A 21,449-nucleotide genomic window follows, 5' to 3' on the forward strand; every position below is an offset into this window, starting at 1 on the left:
TTACTAGGCATTTATTTTCATGAACCTAGTAGAAGCTGGGCATCTTCCTTCACCTCAACCATGTTACACTGAAATTGGCCAGGAGGTGTCAAAGTTAAGGGAAAAATGAGAGCATATACCAGTAAACCTTGTCACTTTAGGATCAAGCAAACAGGAAAGGGGAGTCACACTTCCACATGCTCATCCAAGCGTTCCCTTAGGGAGCTCAGAGAACATGCTCTGTCCTGAGAGACTCTCTTATTTTTATAGTAGCCATGTTTGCTCACAGAATGACTAACGCTGTGCAGCCATTGATCATATGACTACACACAATGCCGCGCTGTCTTTTCAGGGGAAAAGCAAGCCAATATTTACAAGCCAATAATGTGGAATGTGAGCATTTGTCTACTAAGTGCCCCCTGCCCCCATAATTACTCCTGCCTGGCTGTTCTGGGATCCTGTTGTCCCTTTGTGCGGGTCAGAGCTGTGTAGCACAACTGACTGGCCTTCTGTGTTTTCAGGATATCCCACCTGCAAAGAGAAGGTGAAGAGGAGGCCTGGTGGCCGGTCAGAAGTGATATACAACTATGTTCAACGGCCGTTCATCCAGATGTCATGGGAAAAGGAAGAAGGCAAAAGCCGTCATGTTGATTTCCAGTGTGTTCGGAGCAAGTCTCTAACAAACCTAGTCACTGTGGGTGATGACGTTTCAGAGGACCATGAGGTTATAATGCATCACCCCCCTCAAGTAGATGAACTCGACAGGCTAAACGCACCATTCTCCCAAATGGCTGTTAACGATCTACCAGACTAGTCGTGGCTCAGGGTGGATAGTCCTGCCTGATGTGGGAATGTCTCAGTGTAGTTTCATCCCAGGTGATGGAACACAGACTCTGCAAGGTGCTTTATCCTCATTCGTGCTCTTACTACGTTGTCGTATCTCAAGCATGTTAATAAAGAGCCACACTCCATAGTTTAATTGTGCAATCAAAAGCAACGTCTCCTCAAACAAAAAGAAATTATGTTGTTTGTTTCTACTATAAAGGCTTCCAGACTGGCGGGTGCTGAATATTTTACCTAAACTTCTAAAAGAAGAGCAGAAGTATTTAGAAACGTACTGTTTGACATGAGAGAGGAAGATCTGGGCCTGTCAAGACAAAGCTTTCCTTTACCATGAGGCACTTAGCTTTGCTTTTGTGATAATCAGTTACAAAGGACCGAACATCAAAGCAGGACAGATGATACTCTTTCATCAACCAGCAGAAATGTAGCACAGTTGTGACAGCAAAATCCTGAGTGTGGAGAAACCTGTTTACACTGCCATCTGGCTTTGCATCCAGTATGTTGTACTGCTGTTCTAGGGTAGGGTGAACTAGTTTAATAGGAAACATATGCCTGTTCACAGGAATTCCCCATATATATTCCTACATAAGATGGAATCACTGTTTTTAGGGATGTTGTCTGTTAAGTTCAGTAAAACAAGTAGATCATGCTGAAGGAAAAAGCCAAAAAAAAAAAAAGACTGGACTTGATATTTTACCAACAAAGTAAATCTATTTAGTAGCCTGATAGATGTCAGAAGCTTTCTAGAGGTGACTGTGCATGCTAAAGACTTTCAGTTGTCTCCTCAATCCCCCTGCTAAGACAAAAAAAGCCAGTGGAGGAGCTCCCAGTACAGTTTCCTACCTGAGTAAAATCCTTGGTCTCATCAACCTTTACCAGTCAAAATTTCTGTAGACTCTCCAAAGAGCATTCTACTATTGCAGCTTTAAAAGGCCAGCTGCTTTCTTCCCAATTTGGAACTAACTGGACCATTTTGCTGTCAGACAGGTAAGGCATACCAATAGTAAACCAGCCTTCAGTAGACAAAAGTACGTATGCCGAGGAACAACTCTCCTTTGCTGCTCTGAATGTATAATCCTAGCCTGTGGTTAAGGCTCTGTTCGTTTTGGATTCGGGCCCAACAAAGCTGTGACTATAGGTATAGACACACTCCGGGCTGGTTTAGCTCAGTTAGGTGTATTAGAGCCTCGCTGCTCCTGTTCCTGCAGCGTGCAGTTCCCTGTAGGTTTGCATAACCCGCTGCTGAGCACACAGTGAGGTCGGTCCTGCCACAGCCGAGCCGCACGTCAACCAGCGCGGGCCTGCCTGACAAAGCCGTCGTCTCTGATGGCTGTGTAGAGCTTGGACGTACCCAAAGTGGAGCGCTGGAACATGGCGGTGGTGCAAAGAAAAGCTGAAACTCATTCAAAAAAGAGAGAGAGGGAGCGTGCTCCCGTGCAAAGTTGTTAAGCTCAGGTCGGTTCTGCTCTCGCAGCCGACTGCTGTTGGAGCCCGTACCGCGTACGCGTTGCGTTACCCGGTCACTCTTGGCAAAACAGAGGTCGGTATCAGGCTGCCCCTAGAAGGTTTCCTCCGTTGTTGTCAAGCAAATTTTTATTATTCTCTGTCTGTCTGCAAAGTGTATGGTAGACTTAGCATTGAAGATTGCTGTTAATCTTTGCTGCTAAGGGTGTTTGGTTTTTTCAGAGTGAGTAACCTGACAATATCAAGGTTTATGAGTGTTGTTTCAGTTACAAGTAACAAAATATCTGCCAAGGCATGTATTTGCTGATACATTTAGTTCCCATTTGTATGGATACGGGTTCCATTCTTCGCAGTGATTCTGGTTTTAGCTTCTTTCCTAAGTGCGGCAAATAGATTTCTTCTTTTTATAAGTGCCTAGGGGAAGATTTCCACAAGTGCTTCAGGAAGGTGCTCCGGAGAGTCCCGGGGGTTCAGATGCCCCGTCCACCTGGCTACTTTTGAAAAATCCTCCCCGTGTGTCATTGGATCAGTACAGAGAAGTGTCCTTCAGTAGCTGCACAGAGATGATGTGCAATCACTTTCCATTATTGCTCTAGATGAATTTCTATTTTTGTAGCAGAGAAAGGAAGACATATGGACCATTAACCTTCCAGCTAAGGGCCAGACAAACCCATTACTTGCCGTGGTAACGAGCTGGTCCCACAAGTCAAGCAAAGGCAGTGGTGAGCCTGTCCCCCAGCAATGATGGAGCTTGCCCCCAGGCCCTATGGATTTTTTTTTTTTTTCTGTGTATTTATTTTTACAGTTTTAAGTAAATATATATTGGTTTTGACCAGCTGACTTGGAATTGGAGTTTACACATGTTCTGCTCTAAGGACTTGAACGTGCGTGTTCTTGAGCGCTACCCTACAGGACCATGTCAAGGCATCGGAGGCTGAGCAGCCGACATCGACGGCACCGTATGGGATCTGACAGCTAAGTACCGTATTCAGCCAAAACAAACTGAGCCAAGTGTCACCTACGCCGCTTGAAGGATTCAGCCATTTTATTAGAAACAGTGGCCCCAGGCTCTTGCCTGAGGGTTAAAGACCGTGCCTCATAGGAACCGGTTGGTACTCCGTGTAATCAATTTGGGATGGAGGTAGCCAGCTTCTGTGATCTCCATGCAGTTTTTTCATTCCAAAAAGCCACTGTTACGTGTCTGGCTTTCCCAGGTAATTAAAGAGGAATTTTGGATATTTTTTTTTCAGTAGAGTGAGTTCAAATTGAAAAAGCATGCATTTGCTTTTCTTCCTCTCTTGGTCACCTACTATTCAGGTACAAGGTCAAGTCTTGTCTTGTTCTAGATATACTGAAGTGTTACCTGTGGTGTGTATTAACTACAGCTGTACGGTTTCCTTTCTGTATTAAAGTATAAATTATACACGGCTTGTTTGGGTCTTCTAAAAACTGTTTTAAATGGGGAATAGACAATTGGGCAGGGGATAGATCGCTAGGTTTTGTTTCCTTGCTTTATAAAGCAAATGTGGCTTGTGACCCCAGTCTTAGTACTAGTTTTGCATCAGGCAGAGCCTGGTTGTTTTGGCAGGAACCTTGTGCAGCAGCTGCACAGAAGTGCGATTACCACGCGTGCTGAGAGGGCCTCAAAGTTTACCAACTCACTGCAGCGATGTTCTAAAAGCAGCACATAACACAGGTATGAGACAACACTACTTAACCCACAAACTATGCGGCAGCTCTCACAGGCCCCAGTGCTATTTTCGGTTAGTGTGCTGTGAAAGATACGCTCCGCTTCCACCTACTTCTGTCTTCAGAAGAACACACTGACTTTTATTTCCATCTTCAGTATTGGATGTATCTCAAGGGTTTTCTTAATGAAGCTCGAGAAAGGCGTTAGAGTTTGAACAAGGTGGCATTTAGTGGAATTGCTGAAGTGGGAACAGGAACTCGCACTCACGAGCGGGGCTGTCACAAATGTGAAGCCATGGAATAAGAACTGCAGGTTCATTTTGGCATGTTACAAACCAGTCAAAAAAAATGAAGGGTTGTAGCTTTGCCTCCAGTGCCACTTGCTCACTACTTATTTCCTCTTTCTATATTTAAAAGGGATAAAGATTAAAAATAGCTTGCCCTTAAGTTGGTAAACTGAAGTGACATTTACACAAGGCAGACACCTGGGCACAAGTAAGACCCTTGCCCAGAAGCCAGGCACACTCTGCCAGACAGGTTTAATTCTTCTGGAGATGAGCGCTGCCTTTCACCTTTAATAGGGTGCTCCTTTCTTCCCATCTGCTTGCATCTTTTAGAAGTGCAGTCTTCAGCCCCTGAGTTACCATCACATTCTCATACCCAAGCAGTTGATTCTAAGATCAATTTCAAGTCTGGGGAGAAAGAAAAAGCCAACCTGAGAGATTAGGTTGTAAAAACAACACATGCTAGCAAAATTGTGTTTACTAAGAGGGGTTTATTTACACAACACGATGTAAAGATCGCTCCATAAAAAGTTGGCTCCCCCAGCAACCCACAATACACCTGCCAAATTTTACAGTGCAATTTAGTAACAGCTTTTAAATATTTACAGAACACTTTTTCAGCTTAGAGGTTAAGGCAGAGTCAGGGCACAGTGATAAGAAACACTTAGTGCAGTTTTGTGCTAGGCATGATACAGAGATGAACTGGCAGCACAACTCGTGTTCAGAGCCACTGGAAATTCAGACTGGAATTACTCCTAGAAGTCCAGCAACTGCTTGCAGCTTAAAAAGAAGAGCAAAGATACATACGACCTCAATACACAAGCCAGCAGCAAAGAAAAACGTTTGGCTAACATGGGAGATGCACCAGGCATACAAAACTTCATCTGTCAGCAGTGAGGTATGGATCCTGGAAAGACGACACTGTACTTTTCTCCTGGTGTTGGTGAACACGGGTAGTAGGAAGCAGGCTCTCGATGCAAGTGTGCCGCAAAGCCTACCGCTGGAAAGGCGCGTCCAGGAGGACTACACTCGAAGACATCCAACTTCTAGGGAAAGACAACAGGAGCGAGGTACCCAACTGCTCCTTGTGCCTTTGAAAAACTTCACCTTTAACTCAAAAAGGGAGCAATCTGAGGTTTCAGAAGACTTTAAAACACATGCACTAGAAATGAGTGATACGTATTATTATATAGGGGGTTTTTCACAGCAAGTTATCACAATGTACAGTTGTATAGCTTCTTCATCTTTGGTATTTATAAATAAAAATGCCAGTCCCTTTTAGTAAAGGGCTAATAATGCAGCTACTCAAAATTATTTATTCCTAATTCACAGCAGCTTTAAAGAATTTAGATTTTTTTTTTAATTCTAAGGCAGTAACTAAGCTGTTTGGAATTTTAAAAAGTGTTTTGATATTAATACCTCTTAGTTTTCCAATGGTTTATAAGGCAACATCTTCAAATGGCTAGAAGAAACTGCAGGATAAGGAGATAGAGCAATCTGAGAAGTTGGTATCAGTCCTTCATAAAAAAAAAGTGAGCAGAAGGTGATATTACCGACTAGTTGATAAAAAGCCTGACCCTATAAAGCATTACTTCAGTTAGCCCTTATTCATCTGAGTAAGCCCTACTGACTACAGTGATCCTGGTACTTCTAATTAAGGCTATTTTTTTCATTTCAGCTCTGTAGGATCCAACGGGTATCTAAACTGCTTATGGCAATTCATTAAACTCCTAGGACACATACAAAAAGCACAAGGGGTGGTTACGGAGAGGGCGATAGCGAGTCACCACCCAGTTTTAGCTATATACAGTACTTTCAAGGCCCCAATCAGTCCTTCATGATGGCACTCGGATCAAGAGACATCTAGGTAAAAATTCCCTAAAAGCACCTGTTAAAAAAAAGTTCCACTACAAACTCATTTTCTTTCATTTCCTAATCTGGAAAGTTAGGACTAAATATAACTGAAAGCCTTCATTTTACTTCATTTGCTAGAGCAAGCTGCTCTAGCTTTGTTTCTAAACAGCTCTTTTTTTTTGTCTGTGCTATGTAGTTAGTGTTCAGCACCAATAAAGGTTTGCAAGAACTTTGCAAGAAATTAAATTGCAAAATAAAGACTGGTACCAGGCTGACCCAAAGGTTAATGCCACCTGCCCTTGGAAGTGCGGGGTTAACTACAAAACAGGTACAAAGTGGAGCTCATGATTATGAAAAGGAATTACCAAAAGCTCAGCTGAGGTTCAGTCCTCCCTTCCAAAACGCAGTCATGTCTGAGAGATGCTTAGGCAAGGAAAGGCACTGTGGGGATCTCCTGGAGAGCATCCTGATCTTACCTGAATGTACTTTTTATAAGTTATATTAGGCAATAATCAAAGAGTGGACATGATGGGTTCCACTGCCCCAAAAGTGACCTCATGAGGCACCATCTCCTTGGAGGACTGGAGGGACAGACGGTTCAGCCAGGACAGCTCGAGGAATTCTGTACGAAAAAGCCAGGGAGGCCTCTGTCATCAAGATCCATGGAAGAATCTGATACTGTTCTACTCAAAACCGAGAGCAAAGAGGTCACAAGAGAGGGTTGCGTCTTTAAACAGATGAACATGCAGCAGATCTTTGAAGTGGCCAAAAGATGGCAGCAGCAGGAAAAGGGAAGCCTCAGCTGACCCGACTGTACACAAGATGCCCACCAATGATCAGGTTAAATGAACTTCCCTCCCCCTCTTCTCTAATTCCAGATCCACCTGTGTTACCCAGCCTTAGTTTTTATTATCCGCATCATTTATAGATCCTTTCATACAGTCACTGAAAACTGTTGGCGCTGGAGGAGGTGGCCTGTTTCTCCTATGACTGTCTAGAAAAGGTGTTGCACAATTTTTTAATTTAGAAAAAATACTAAATGGCTTGAGGGTCGCTGTCTTAGTACCAAAAGTAAAGTGCACCGCAACTGGAGGCCACTGCGACAGAGCTGAGAAATGCTATGAAAAGAGGCTTCCAAGTAGCATTATAAAAACCAGCGTTACAAACTAAGGTTAAGGCAATACAAGTTGTGTCCTTCTACTACATAGTTTACTAGAGGGTTGTCTATCTCAAGCTTTAATTATTGCTTTGTTTCCTCTGTACTGAAGTCCTTAGCCACTGGGAAAACAGTGCTGGCAGAATTGGCAGATTGAGTTTGTCACTTAATGTACGACCAGCAACAGAGTCCATATAAACGTCACGTGCTTTGCAACGTCAGAGTGAAGGCTTGCTCTCATCTCCTGATGGGCTGTACAATCTGGCAAAGAATTTAAAAATAAAACAAACTCTTGCTCCTGAAGCAGCAGAACGTGCTTGCAGCAGAGACGATGCAAACATTTTGTGGAATTTTTCAATGGCGCAGGAAGAAATAAGTCCTTAGTAACAACCAGGGTGTGTAACAAAACAGGGTCCTGAAGTCTTCTCCAAGAGTCAATAGCCCTCAAGTTTTCTTTAAAAAAAGATAAAGTTCTTTTATGGGTATAAACCCAAAGTACAGGAACAGAATTCCACGGCTCAGAAGTTGTCCCAGATAAAGATTTATTACTTTCCTGCTTTCATATAGGATGGTATTGCTCCTCGGGCTGTCAGACCTTCAAAACGCTTGTAGGTGTAATTGATGAAAACCCAGTCTTTGTTCTTGTAGTCAGTCTCTGGATGGTTGCTTGTTGCCACTGGTAAGACACAGGAAAATAAAATTACCCTTTGAAGACTGCCAAGTTTATCTTCATACAAAACACTGGATGTGGAGTAGGGGAGAAAGCTTCTAAAGAAAGAAATATCATAAATCTGGCATTCAGTTTCATCCTTCAACCCCATGGAACAAATGTGTGAGTATGCTCTGACATGTAAATACAAAGAACCTTTAGGGATTTACATCCCCTTCTGTCCACCCTCTCCTTACCCGCTACACTAAGGGTTAGACGTGGTAGCAAGAATTAGGCAATACCAAGAGGTACTCGCAGCGTTGGGCTCGCAGGCACCGCTGAGATCTGCGCTTACTGGGAGCTCTGCTGCCTCCTGGAGATGCCCTTCCTCAGGCGGCTCCCGCATCGTTCGCCAGTCTGCATCCCATCTCCCGAAGCCCAGATTACAGCTTGCACAGCCCGGCACCGCAGGACTACCAAGCTAACAGTCTGATCATGATAAAAAACTAGCATCTAGTAAGATCCTTCCTCTGGTTAACAGGAAAGCTACAGTACTCCATTGGAGAAGTGGAAGGACTATTTACATGCAGAATCAAAGCATTTACCTGTTGGCTTAAGGATATCAGATTCTGGAAATTCATCAAAGTTTGAGGTATCATCAATGCTTTTAATTTCTATTGAAATTGCAGCAGGTCTCTCCCTGCCAAGAAGAGCAGTTTCAGCATTAAGATTTCAAAGGCACAAGCAAGCAGGATTCAACTACTTTCCATTTCTTAAACAGAATCAAAGACTGAAGGTACCTAAACCTTAGCAAGCTTCAGGTAAGGATGAAAATACTGTCACCCACACCTAGATATAATAAATGCCAGTCAAGCTGCTCACTTCTGTTGAGCTTTAAACAGTCCATAGAGAAGAGCAGCTTGCTTTTCTGCGAGGCATCTTACCTGATATGCTCCCAATCAACCCCTTCAAAGAACGGGTTACTTTTTATTTCCTCCACACCAGACGCACCAATTCTGTGCTCCCATTCACAGCAAAATCTGGGATGGAAGGAAGAATGAAAACGAAGGAAGAATGAAAACGAAAGCATTCCATCCAGAAATGGAACAGCTTTCTGAACCGATAGTACTACGGTTTCTTAACGTATAAATGGAGAAGGTCAGGGACTCCCGCTACAAACCAACACACAGAGTTATGCTCAGGAATGTCATGTCAAATGCTACAATTACGATGTGGTATTCTTTCACCACAGGATGATGTGCCCTTTCTATTTCAGGACCAGCGTAGAGCAGGACATATAAAGCCTAAAAAGCCAGACATTTATATTTCTGTCCTGAGAATAGATAAGTGATTGAAAATATAAATGGAAGAGCAGGAGTCAGCATGCACTGGGATAAGTTTGTATGCTCCAGTGCATACAGTGTCAAAAGCACTGCCATCGTAAGAAGCCAGCTCTGGCAAAAAAGATCAAGCTGCTTCCACAAGAAGCTCCCGGACAAAATGAAGAGCAGAAACATTCATATTTTGCCAGATTAGCAGCACTTACATGGGAGCTCCTTTTTAGTATGGCTCGCTCAGGGCTCTGCTAAATGACCTCTGGGAGACAAATGTGTTTGACAAGGGAGTTCAGCATTTGATGCATGTGCGTAACAGAGTACGTAGCTGTCACAAGCATCAGGGTTTTTTCATGTGAAACAACCTATGAGACGTACATAGTACAGTTTGCAAGACAAGAAAATTAGTACTATGTTAACTGGAAAACCAAACGGTTGGCACCTTAAAATAAGATCCTTTGCTTTATCAGATATTGGAACTTCTGGAGGAAATGTGAGAGTCTCTTTCCAATTCATTACTTTCTTGTATGTTTCTTGAGGAGTCTCAGAACAGAACGGTGGATAACCTGAAAAGAAAAATACAATCTTGTATAAAGCAAAAATAGTTCCTGTAGTCACTGAAGTCTACAGTGCACCAGAAGAAACCGCGCAAGCCATGCAAGGAGCGGGTGCTTTGGGAACCGGACCCCAAGCGCACAAATACAGCTGATGTCCTACACCTCAATTCCCGCTTAACACTTGAGCACTGCCTGTCTCTTACCAATCAACATCTCGTACATGATGACTCCAAGTGACCACCAGTCACAAAGTTTGTTGTAGCCGGTCTGCATGAAAACTTCAGGGGCAATGTAATCCGGAGTGCCCACAGTAGAAAAAGCCTGGAACAAACACCAGAGCGTTATGCCTCTTTAGAGAAAACTGCCTGATATAGAAGTGGGAACTTACGCAACAGTGGTTATTTTGAGGAAGACACCAGATTGTCTCTAAGATCCTTTAGCTAAGTTGTTTAAAGCCTTTATTTCAAGACATGCAGAGACAAAAATCAAGATGTTCATGTGAGAGAGTCTTAAAATACCATCAGAGAAGTGGGGGAAGGCACCACTGTCTATATGCACCTTGGAATGGGTCATTAGCCCTTTGTTATACTGAAAGTGGCAAGAACTGTTAGTTTTAGCTGGGAGGCAACAGACGTCAATGTAAATAATTATGGCAGCGCTATCTCAGGCACACATGTCACCAGCTGTTCAGCAGATGGATGAAGGATAAAGTAGAGTCATTCCTCTTTTTAAAAGAAAAAGCGAGAATCTTTTCATTTCAGCATTGCTCAGAACTCTGAAATGGATTAATGCCTGTCACTGAAATACGGGCGAACACAACAGCTCAGCAGAGAACATTTCCAGGCAGGTGAAACGCACTCACCAACTGCCGTCTGTTTCTCTTCCAAGTCTCTGCTTTCCTTTTGGAATTCATGTTCTGGAAAGCTAAAGGAGATTGGAATATATTTGACTGCATCCGACTGGTTACCCAACATACATTTTTACCCCAAAACCATTACACTAAAAATCTCCGTTACGACAAAAAAGGTCGCCAGGGCCCGGACAGCCAGCCCATTTTGTATTCAGCTGTCCTGGTAAGAGGTTACAGTCCCCAGGTGCTCATCACCAGCCCCTACGGCCAAAGTTTACCACCACGGTGAAGCTGGAGCTATTTGTGGAGGCACCCCTTAATTCGCCTCACGGAAGGTAAGCCACATCAGCAGAGATGAGCGAGTTAACCTCAGCCTTGCTGCGCTCAGTTTACCTGGCACAATCGAAGGGGTGCCGGCAATGGCAGACCAGAGCGGCCAGGAGCCGCCGGCAGGCCGTGGCGGCTGACGGGTAAGAGCAGAGCCGGGGATGTAACCGCTTCCACCGGTACAGATGGTTGCAAAGAGCACCTCTGTCAATACCCTAAATCTATCAACAACTGCCAAACCTATGTAATATTGATAAGATTTTATAAAGCCTTTCATTAGCGATCCATACTTTCAGTGTTTAACTCCATGATCGAAAGTTATTCCCCTTGAGACAATTACTGAATATTCAAAGAGACTGTGTGCTCGCTTATTAATTTAAATAACACGTGAGATACAGCTAGCATCTACCAAGGCACACCGAGTTTTCATTCAAGTTCTATTACACATGCAAAGAAAGGCTACAGCAGAGTCTTTCAAAGACAAACTTCTAGTTCAAAGACAAACTTATAGAAATGAAGACATTTATGAACATTAAAGGAACTGTTTCTATAAACAAGGTCTACAGAAAATCAAAATTACACCCCATGATGCAATGCCGATTATTAGACCCGCCCCCGCAGCCTTCTAACCTCACACTGACATGAGTTATGTCAGGCACCGCGAGCACGTACGCAGATACCCTTCTGAAGCCAAATAACTTACTGAAGTCACTAGGAAGACTATGGTTCAAGTTTCTATAAAATTCTGTTCTGTGGGCTTTCTTTAGTCCAGTACACAGACCAAAATCTGAGAGCTTTACGTGGCCCTAGAAACAAACAAACAAAAAAACCAAAATACAAGAACAGTGTGAGATGTTGCTGTAGCAAATCAAGTTTTCTACGTCTTCCACTCCCTTTACTTTGTACGATAAATAGATGCACTCTCTTTGCATTCCTTGTTTTAGCCAAAGTCTGGATGTGTGCATAGAATCAAGCTATTAATACTTTCATCACTGCCACACAGAGAAAGCCCGGTAGCTATTTACTTCAGGAAACCTCTGCTCCTGCAAGCTCCTGACTGCTTCAGAGTGAAAACAAACGTCTCCGGAGGGAGCTGTAGGCCCTGGATTGTGCATTGACCCCAGCAGATAAGGAGAAACACCTTAAATTCACAGATAGGATCTGTCCTAGCACATAACCTGCAACCACACCGACTATGTGCGATTTTTAGATGTTTATCTAAAGTATACATACTTTTCAAAATCCTACATTTATCTCCATCTAGAAGTAGGCATACTGAATTACATCAGTAATTCCACAGTGCCTTATTAACTGGCAAATGGTAAAGTGTAATTATTTACTGGTGACAAACTTCTCCCAAACAAGCTATATTTTAAGCAAACTTGTAGTCAGCAACAGGACAGTGAAACAATCAAGCTTTCTGCAAACTGCCTCCAGTAACCATCTACAAGTAATCAGGTAGCCTGGCCAGCCTCCAGAAATACATCCTGATTCTGAGGGAGATATCTCAGTTTGCAGTCTTGCTAATGAAACAGCTACACCCTTCGCATTTGATATGATCATCTACCCAGTAGCTGGCAAGCGTAAACGTAACAGATGTGAGACCAAAAGGAAACATCTTTGACTAAGAGGGGAGAACTGAAACTGTGTACTTTAAATTGCAGCTGAAATCACCAAGAATAGCTTAAACAACTGTCAGAAGAGAGCTCGTGAGTGAGGTATGAATCCAGCCGGAGGTGGAGGAGAGGTCTGTCTTGGCTTGGTTTTCCCCCCCAGCAATATGGCAGATATGCCTTCAAGAGCTAGAAGGAACAGGGCTAAGAAAGAAGCACCATCTTCTTTCACAACCATCAACACTGGTTCAGGGCAATACAAAAAACTACAAGACCTATTACTACTACCCAGCCAGCAGTTAGCGCATACCTTGCTATCCAGAAGAAGGTTGTCTGGTTTTATGTCTCTATGGATAAAACCCAGCTGATGAATAGAATCAATGGCTAGCACGGTCTCAGCTATGTAGAACTGTGTCTCTTCTTCTGTTAGAGTGTCTTTTTTCATCAACAGCGTCATCATATCACCTAGAAGCCACCCCACAAATAGCAAAGGTAAATACAAACAAACACACAAACTCCGCTCTCGCTAATTCGGAAGATGTTTGCAAAGGAAAGAATTAAGCTATTTAAAACCTCAGGAAATCTAAAATTATTTCATAAAAAGTAACAGAGTTCCCCAGGACCTCTGTGACAAACTCTTGTACTTCCCCTTGTATCAGTGTATGTGGAAAGTCTGGTCCTGTAGTCGCATTAAACTTAGTGAGAGCTAAAATAGCATGAAGATGAAATATAAGTACAGAAACATCCCTTAAGAGTCAGCTATGGGCTGCCACTCTTCACTACGCATCTGAATCATAGGTTAAAATAGATGCTTTCAGCTACAGAGCTGTTAGAAAAAACAGATTGCATTTGTGCAGCATCATCTCAGAAAGCATTCTTGTGGTCACATATTAGTCACATATATTCCAGACTTTCAGTATAACTTTCTTCTTAAGTGAATTACAGTGGCATTATCATTCAAGGACAAACATCATCCTCCTCTCAAAAAAGGACCTCAAAAGTTACTCTTGCTGCAAGCCAGCAAAAAGCAAAAGGCTAGAAAATCAAAAGCTGGTTATGTTACGGACCTATAGATAGCCCATGCGCAGTAAGGGTAAGAACCAGCAGAACATTAAGGCCAAGTTTCAGACACCTGTAGCTAGAAGACCCAAGCCGATAACCTCGAGCCCGACCCACAGACCTCAGCACCCTAACTCCTGAAAGCAGAAAGCTTTACAACCACTTGTTTCCTCACGAAGTCACGTCCAGTACAAACACCGCTACAGTAACCACATACACTCCCGTCCCAGACTACGTTTGTAATCAAGAAGTTTGAAATCCACAGACACGAGGAAAGCAGTCTTTTGATTTCCGGTAGTTACCTCCAGGCAGGAACTCCATGATAAGGTAAAGGTTTAGCTTGTCCTGAAAACTATAGAACATTTTCACAACCCACAAACTGTCTGCCTCCACTAGAATGTCCCGCTCCGCTCGAATATGGCCAACCTGGAGATACACATATGCATGTGATTAATTACAAGTCTATGTTTTATTACATGCATTTATTTCACAGACAATTCGAGTATTACATTGAAAAGCATCGAATATTGAAAAGACAACAGTCAAGCTTCTCCATGAGGGCATAAACACCATCAAAACTTCAGTAGTTTCACCCCTCAATATTTTCAGGTAATAAAACAGCATAACATGTTCAAAATCAAATCCAAAAGTCATGCTTCTGGCAGTAAAAAGGTGAGAAGCTTTCATTAAACTGCTATAGTTCCCCAATCTGAAAAATTCCATTGAACACTGACTCCATTTCACTCCCTCAGCATGAGGATCTGAAAGGCCTTTTAACATTCAAAAGTTTCCACTGGAAAGTTTATGGGGACTTTTGCCTTTGGACATTTACACTTGAGTAACATTTTTACTCATTGTGTGGCTTTTGCTGCCACCCATTCAGACATATCACAGAATCACAGCTTGGAAGGGACCTCAGGGATCATCTAGTCCAACGTATGTGGGAAAGCAAGACAGCCCTAACCTCATTCTTTTCAGCAAAAACTCAAGCAGAATAAATTTAAACCACCCTCTTGAACAACCAGATTCCGTACAGGAAGATAACCCACATTAATGTTTTTATTCTTTCAATTCTTATGGTATTTGGGTCCCCTTCAAATCAGAACTGTACGAGTGATATGGGACACTACGGAAACACTTAATCTTAAAACCACTTAGACAACAGACCGCTCCAAAATACAATTTATTACCATGGGAAGATTCAGGAGGAGAAACATATGATTGATTATAAAACCAGGTTAATCCTATACATAAAAAATCTCAATTTTTTACAAAAATATCCAATAATTAGATCTCTCACAGTCTAGCTCTCCTCAGAACAGTCAGCATGCCCTTCAAGTATGGCTTCAGCCTTTGCCTACAGATTTACACCACAGCACTGATTTAGCAGGGCTGCATAAAGCTCGTGCGTGAACACACCACTGTTTGGTTTTTAAACAAGTACTTTCAGAAATGGAAACCAGTTCCTCATTTTATGAGCACACACACACAGAGTGCTTCCTGGACTCATCCCAGTGCTGAACAAGAAATGATTCTCAGACCACTGTACTTCTGGAAGTTAAATACCGCTAACATTATGTCCCTGCGAGTCAGAATTCCAGCGGTCCCATCACTTGATATTTGATATCTGATTCCAGAAATCCAAAATGCAGCAAAACACTGATCCTGACATCTATAGCTAGCATTTGCACGTGTGCACGTGTAACACACATCGCCATAAAACAAGGAGCAGGAACAGAAATCAGATACACAGAACCGTCCTTCTTTCATTGGAGAATGACAAACCTAGTCCTTAGAAAAATGCTCTGCTTCCCCCTGTTTTCAAGTAGGAGGTGAGTTTAGCCCTACGTTGCTTCAGACTGAAGAGCCCCTTCGAAAGGAGCGTTACAACCCCAGCTTCCATTAAGACTAAGCAAGGCTCTAATGCTTAGTTGTTTGAAATTTGTTTGAAAGTTGTTTGAAACACTGCTCTGAGCATTCAGTACATAGAGTAGCCAGTAACTACTACTGTAACCCTGTGTACAGTCCTCAACCTTTTGCACTGTTACAAGGAATGTTTAAAAAAGACTTGAGAGCACCCACTAGAAGACAGGTCCTTTTGAATTCATACAAGATTTTTTCTGACCTATTTCCTCAATAAATAATGAGAAAAAAACCCACATCATATTTTAGCTAGTAAACCTAGACCGCAGATGCCTATTGCCCCTCTCTACACATCACAGTTACCTCCCGACGTCATCTAAAACACAGATGGTACCATTGCTACTCAAGGTGGTTATTCACCTGCTCTTTTTCAAGCATATCAGCTTTACGTAGTATTTTCATTGCATAAACATGCCCCGTATCTTTCTTCTGGACAAGCCGCACCTAGAAGTACACAAAAATCTGAGTCAAAGACAGCGTTATCGCAACAGCTCTTGACAAATCTGGGTGTCAAGCCCTTGGCTTCCATTTAATAAACTGTATCAGATCATAAAAACAAGCAGCGTTACCTAGCGCGCAGTAGTGGCAACCAAGTTCTGTTAATTCCAGGGATGAGATCATTTTAAGAGATGACACACCGAGCAATCGCACCTAAAGCACAAGGTCCGCTGCCACTTTCTCTCAAGGCCACCAGAAAAGACTACTGCGAGGGGCCCTCCAGCTCTCCCTCTCCCGTAAGGCCAGCCCCGGGAGGTCAGAATTAAAGTACGCTGCCAAACTGGTATTTGGCCTGCTCATCAAGTGCTTTTCAACAGTATTCATCTTACTTTAAAGCACATAATGTTTTTAAACCAGCATTTATTAGGCAGAAAGACAGATACACATGACTGTTAAGCTAAAAATCAATCTGCGGTTGTTATAACATTTATCTTTCACTTGTATGAACTATGCAAGTCTTTAAATATCTTTTTAAACGGCACTGGTATTTGTTAGTCATCTTTTCTGGACTCACCTCTCCAAATGCTCCTCTGCCTATTACTTTTAAAGACTCAAAGTCTTCCAAACCAAGCCTTGTTCTCTTTAGGCGAAGAAACTCCGTCTCCTTCTGTGCATGTGCTGACCTCCGGATTCTTTTCTAGAGTTTCGGAGAAAACCCACAGTGACAATTCTGCAGGTGGGCTCCATAGAGATCACAGCCAACTCCATTTATAAAAGAAAATCACTTGTATTTAACCATTAAGATCATTTTCCCATATTCATTACCTCTTCGTCTTTTAAGCCTTCTTCTTCCATCATTTGTTCTAGCTTCTTTTGTCTATAGCAGAGACAAATTAGGAAAATAAAGGTTGAGTCATTAACATTGTTTCTTCACCACATGCACATATCCAGCATCTCTGGCCTAGGCTTGCTGTGAAAGGAGGATGTAATGCCAGCAAGTAATTAATTTTTGAAGAATCGAATATTACAGCTTTACCATTCATTCCTCATCCTTCCTAATTTTGACAGTCTAAACCCGCCTTGTGTTTTACGTCTTGACCAAGTGTATGTTTTCACTATATATGAATATAGATTGAGGAGATCTGGGTTCAGTTCTTATCTCTCTCTTTGACAGCCAGGCAAATAGCTTAAGGCCAGAGCCACAATAAATATTTAAACACCAAAGTATCGCTTATTCCAGGCAGAACTGGCTATTTAAACACATCTGTGGATCTGCGCTGTAATTTTTCTGCATCTCGAACTCATCACACGCAAAATGAGCAAAGTTACTTTCTGTTTCCTAATACCTGAGATACTCAAAGTATTTGGGAAGAGGAAGCATGTCTATATATATTCTCCCCCTTAAAGAATCAAAATATTTACAGCCTTAGTACAAAATTATTATTTGGGAGAAGAGAAAAAACAACTAAGCAAGCCTTCGCTGGGGGGAATGGCTTCAGGGGACATTTGTAATGTCCCTCTGAGAACTTCCTCCCAACACTGATCATATTAATAGCTGGCTGAACTGGGATTGGTGGTTTGGGTTTGGGGTTTTTTTCCCTCTCTCCACCTGTGTTTTTACTGGTATAACATGACAAATGTACCAAAAAATTCCTTTTCCTTATGCAAGTCATTCTTCGCAAGATCCTCTTCCGGTCTCCTGTGCCACTACGCAGCTGCTGCGACGTGATAATATTTTGGGTTATTGCTTCCACAGTCCGGCACATTTAAATCGCTTTGCCCTTATTTAAGTGCCCAGCGAGCCCTGTCTGGCCATCTCATTTCACACACCAAACAGTGACTCCAGTAGCAAAAGACAACTGCTGTAATACGCAGAATTAAACAGCTCAGCATGACCGAGCCATGCTGAAATTCCCCCAAATATCCTTAATAGGTCCTTTCTGCGCTTCAGCGTACATTCTGTCAACACCCTTTATTCCAAATAGTATATCCACAGACACACGTGTTGTTAAAAAACATGGGACTTGTAAAGTCCAGTATGTTTGTTGAGCCACAGTCTTGACCCTAAACAGAAAAAACCCTGTCATTGAGGTTTTGGGAATAGACAATAGCACTCATAATAAAAAGCAAGAGCTATGCAAAGAGAAAGAAAGGAATTAAATCAGTGATATTTTCTGTTTGGATTAGACCTCGGTCTCTCATCACTAATTTTAAGCTTTGAAGAAAATATGTATACAAGTTAGTATTTATTTCTAAATTGCTTCCTCATTTCTGCAGTTATCGTAGTTAGCGGGCGCTCCTCTTGGATCTAGTTAGGTTTTTGGCAGCAAGTCTACAAGCGAACGAACACTGAACCTTTTTGAAAATAGTGATTATAGACTACACAGCAAGCTGGGAGAACATCAGAAGTCCCAGTGCTACAACTTGAAGGTATTCAGCAAATTAGAGGGTTCCAGCCAAAGGAAAGTAGAAGTAACACTTCTCAATTAAATTGCCCATTGTATTTTGACCAATATATTTAAAGAGATGCCATAGGTTCAGCTAACTCTCAGACAAGAAGTTAGCATCAAGTGACAGTCCTTACAGCCATCCCTCATTGTCTTTGAAAAGATTATCTTCCTTCGTCAGCTGATCGCACATTATCATCCAAACTGGAACTGATGCTCTAGAACGAGTTTTAAATATTACAACCAGGGACATCAAAAGGGAAGAGGCAACACAACAGACACAGGCAGGATAAACCTTGGTAGACGTTGGTTTTCTACTTCAGAACTTCGAATCATCCCAAGCACACCCCAAAGTTAGTTTCTACTTAGTCGTGTAATCAAATATATGACTTTTAAAAAAAAAACCTGGTGACAGTCGTCTCACTTTTGCATTTGCAAGCACGTTTCAATCGGCTGCAGGAGGAACTCAGAACGCTCCAGCCTGAACTCTCGTGGGGCTCAGAAGCCCCACAGCTGCCTGCGGAGGCTCGTGCCAAGCCCCAGCCAGATGCCCATCTCAGGAGCTTCGGTACGTGCTCAAAGATGGTCTGGTTTTGCTTTGGCTCCAGAAAACTACACGCAGTTAATAGACATTTTTGGCTCTTACCCAGTTTGCAAAGGAAGAAAGCTTTTTACCTCATCTCTCGTTCCTCGTGCTGCGCGATGAGATTGCTGTAGAAGTTTTCTAATGTCACCTTTGTCATCGTAACTCGCTCCTTGGTGTGATTACTCATGGACGAGCATGGTGTTGGGCCTGTCATTGCCATGGCTGTTAGGAAAGAAAAAGGGAGGAAACATTTGACATTATAAATGACAAATAACCTTCAAACGCGAGCTGCAATCAATTAAGCGATGCTGAATCACAGAGTTAAGAATTTAACAACAAACGCTAACAGCCCTCTTGTCTAAACTAAAACTAGGTAGGGAAAAGTCTTACAAAATAAAAGGTACAAGTCAAACTTCCTGTTTTGAACATGTCTGATCTGAAAATAAGAGGGAAGGAAACTTAAGAAACATGATGCCTCAAAAACCACAATTTCAGGCAGTATTGCACGTTTATTTCTCCCAATATATTCTATCTTTAATAAATGTTCAGCAATGGCACCCTGAAACGTTTAATCCAGAAGTTGTTCTTCCTTTGACCCTTGCAGAAATAACTCCATCAGTTGCCTGCTGTCTCTTCTGCTCTGACATTCATCAAAATCCTGAAAGCCACCCCAATAACTGAGCAACTGAGGAAGAAAAAAAAAAGACATTGAGCTGCTTTTAAGGACTCTCGCTTTTACTCAATGCTTTCACACCGAAATCTGGCAGGATCCAGAGGACCGATGGCTTTGAACAAGCTGTAGTTTAAAAAAAAAAAAAAACAAAACAACGACCAAACCCTAGAGTAAGTGTCCTACATTTACATCCTGGATTCTCTTAATAAATATATCAGAATACGCTACTTCCAACCCGTAGCACAGCTTCAGGGCATATTTGACAACCCAGCTCTACTTTCTAAAACGCATTAAAATGCAAAGCTTTCAAGTGTAAGACTACCCGAGTCTAGTTCTCCGGGTCACAACGCAACTCCTCGCGGTAAGGTAACCGAGTTTTGCAACTATTACTAGAAATTGCAGACAAATATAGGTTAGACACACTTCCCGTTTCTACAATACCTGAGCACTGGCAGCATTTTACGAGTTATTCTTTTCTGTTTACTTTTTACAGATCTTTACAAGGCATCGTTATTGTGCCTTTGCAAATCATGTCCTTTACAGACACCGACTATTTTGTTCGCTCCGCTTGCAGGCTCGTTCAGGGACAAGATAACAAGGAGGGGCCGGTCAGAACCTCCAGCCATATGGGGTTTTTGAGACGGAGCTATGCCTTGACGGAGGAGCAGCTGCGGGCGACAGGGCGCGAGTGGCGGGTCACGTTCTCCGCACACCCCGAGGAGATGGCACCTTGCATCCCTGCGCGCTGCAAGGTGTGAAAGCCACGTCCCCGGTTTCCACCTCCTAGAGAACTGGACGTGAAAATTATCTGACAGAAGCAGGTTACGAGGGGGTGCGGGGCGGGGAGGAAAGACGGGAAAAGGAAGAAAAAGGAAAGCAAGCGGCTGGAAGGCGGCAGAGCCAAAGCACCTGTTGGTGCTCGGGTGCCCTTTCTGTGGGGAGCCGACCGACACCCCTCCCGCCGCCCGGGCCCCGCCGGAGCCGGTGCGGGGCGAGGCAGCCCCCGGGCGCGGCGGCTCCCGGCCCTTGGTGCGGCCCGACCCGCCGCGCTGGCGGAGGGGCCCGGCGGCATCACCGCGAGCGGACAAAAGGGGCCCAAGCTGCCCCCCCTCGCCCCGGACCGGGGGGAGAAGGGTGCTCCCGCCGCCCCCGGGCCCGCAGCGCGGCCGCCCCCGGGGGAAGGGGGACCCCGCCGCCGGAGGGACCCCGGCCCGCAGCGCCTCCGCTCCCAGCCCCACCGGACCCGGGCGCTCCGGGGGTCCGGCCCTAGTCCCCGGCTCCCACCCCGGGAGCGACAAAGGGCTCCGGGTGGAGGGAGGAGACCTGTGGGGGTGGGTGTGGAGCACCGGGCGGGGGTACACGGCGTTCGCCATGGCAACGAAAGGGAGCAGCTTACCGGAGCCCCCCCGCGAGCGGAGCGGCGAGGAGCTGAAGGCGACGGTGGGGTCCCGGCGCCGCCGAGCCAAGCGAAGTGGCCGCGGAAAGGCAGGACGAGACCGGGGCGACCGGAGCCCCCCGCGCCGCTACCGCCGCCCCCCCACACCGACGGCGACCCGGACGGGACGAGCACCCCCGGGACCGCTAGGGCAGCGCGCATGCGCCACCATCCTCCCGGCCCCGCCCTCTGCCCGCGGGGCGGTGCTGCCGCGCCCCGCCCTCCCGCTCTCCCCAGCTGCGCATGCGCGACGAGGCTTCACGCCAGCCCCCAGGGCGGGGGGGGCGAT

At 44.1% G+C, this 21,449-nt stretch overlaps 2 protein-coding genes across 8 annotated transcripts in view; one reads left to right on the forward strand and one right to left on the reverse strand.

Moving 5' to 3' along the window:
* The window catches only part of KCTD20 (potassium channel tetramerization domain containing 20), a 30,792-nt gene extending 27,083 nt beyond the window's left edge, over positions 1-3,709 (forward strand). For all 4 annotated transcript variants that reach the window (XM_064472280.1, XM_009506890.2, XM_064472281.1 and 1 more), the window contains one exon: positions 501-3,709. In XM_064472280.1, the coding sequence (XP_064328350.1) occupies positions 501-793 (293 nt within the window). In that variant the 3' untranslated portion in view covers positions 794-3,709. The remainder of the gene's footprint in view (positions 1-500) is intronic.
* On the reverse strand, positions 3,058-21,342 carry STK38 (serine/threonine kinase 38). 4 transcript variants are annotated; one of them, XR_010376130.1, is made up of 15 exons: positions 21,122-21,342; positions 19,142-19,274; positions 16,845-16,896; positions 16,594-16,716; positions 15,942-16,025; positions 13,961-14,084; positions 12,910-13,064; positions 11,690-11,792; positions 10,672-10,733; positions 10,013-10,130; positions 9,695-9,818; positions 8,863-8,958; positions 8,524-8,618; positions 5,679-7,945; positions 3,058-4,667 (listed from the first exon to the last, which is right to left on the reverse strand). XR_010376130.1 is itself a non-coding variant. In XM_064472277.1 (14 exons), exons 2-14 carry the CDS (start codon positions 19,270-19,272, stop codon positions 7,815-7,817), a joined length of 1,398 nt encoding a protein of 465 aa, XP_064328347.1. In that variant the 5' UTR covers positions 19,273-19,274; positions 21,122-21,342; the 3' UTR covers positions 4,731-7,814. The 4 variants fall into 4 exon arrangements, 2 of the variants coding, with proteins under 2 accessions (XP_064328347.1, XP_064328348.1); XR_010376129.1 differs by lacking the exon at positions 3,058-4,667 and adding an exon at positions 4,731-5,305; XM_064472277.1 differs by lacking the exon at positions 3,058-4,667 and having other exon boundaries at positions 4,731-7,945.
* Positions 21,343-21,449: the final 107 nt, after the last annotated feature.

Source organism: Phalacrocorax carbo, chromosome 23 (assembly GCF_963921805.1).
Source record: "Phalacrocorax carbo chromosome 23, bPhaCar2.1, whole genome shotgun sequence".
In the NCBI taxonomy this organism is placed as follows: domain Eukaryota; kingdom Metazoa; phylum Chordata; class Aves; order Suliformes; family Phalacrocoracidae; genus Phalacrocorax; species Phalacrocorax carbo.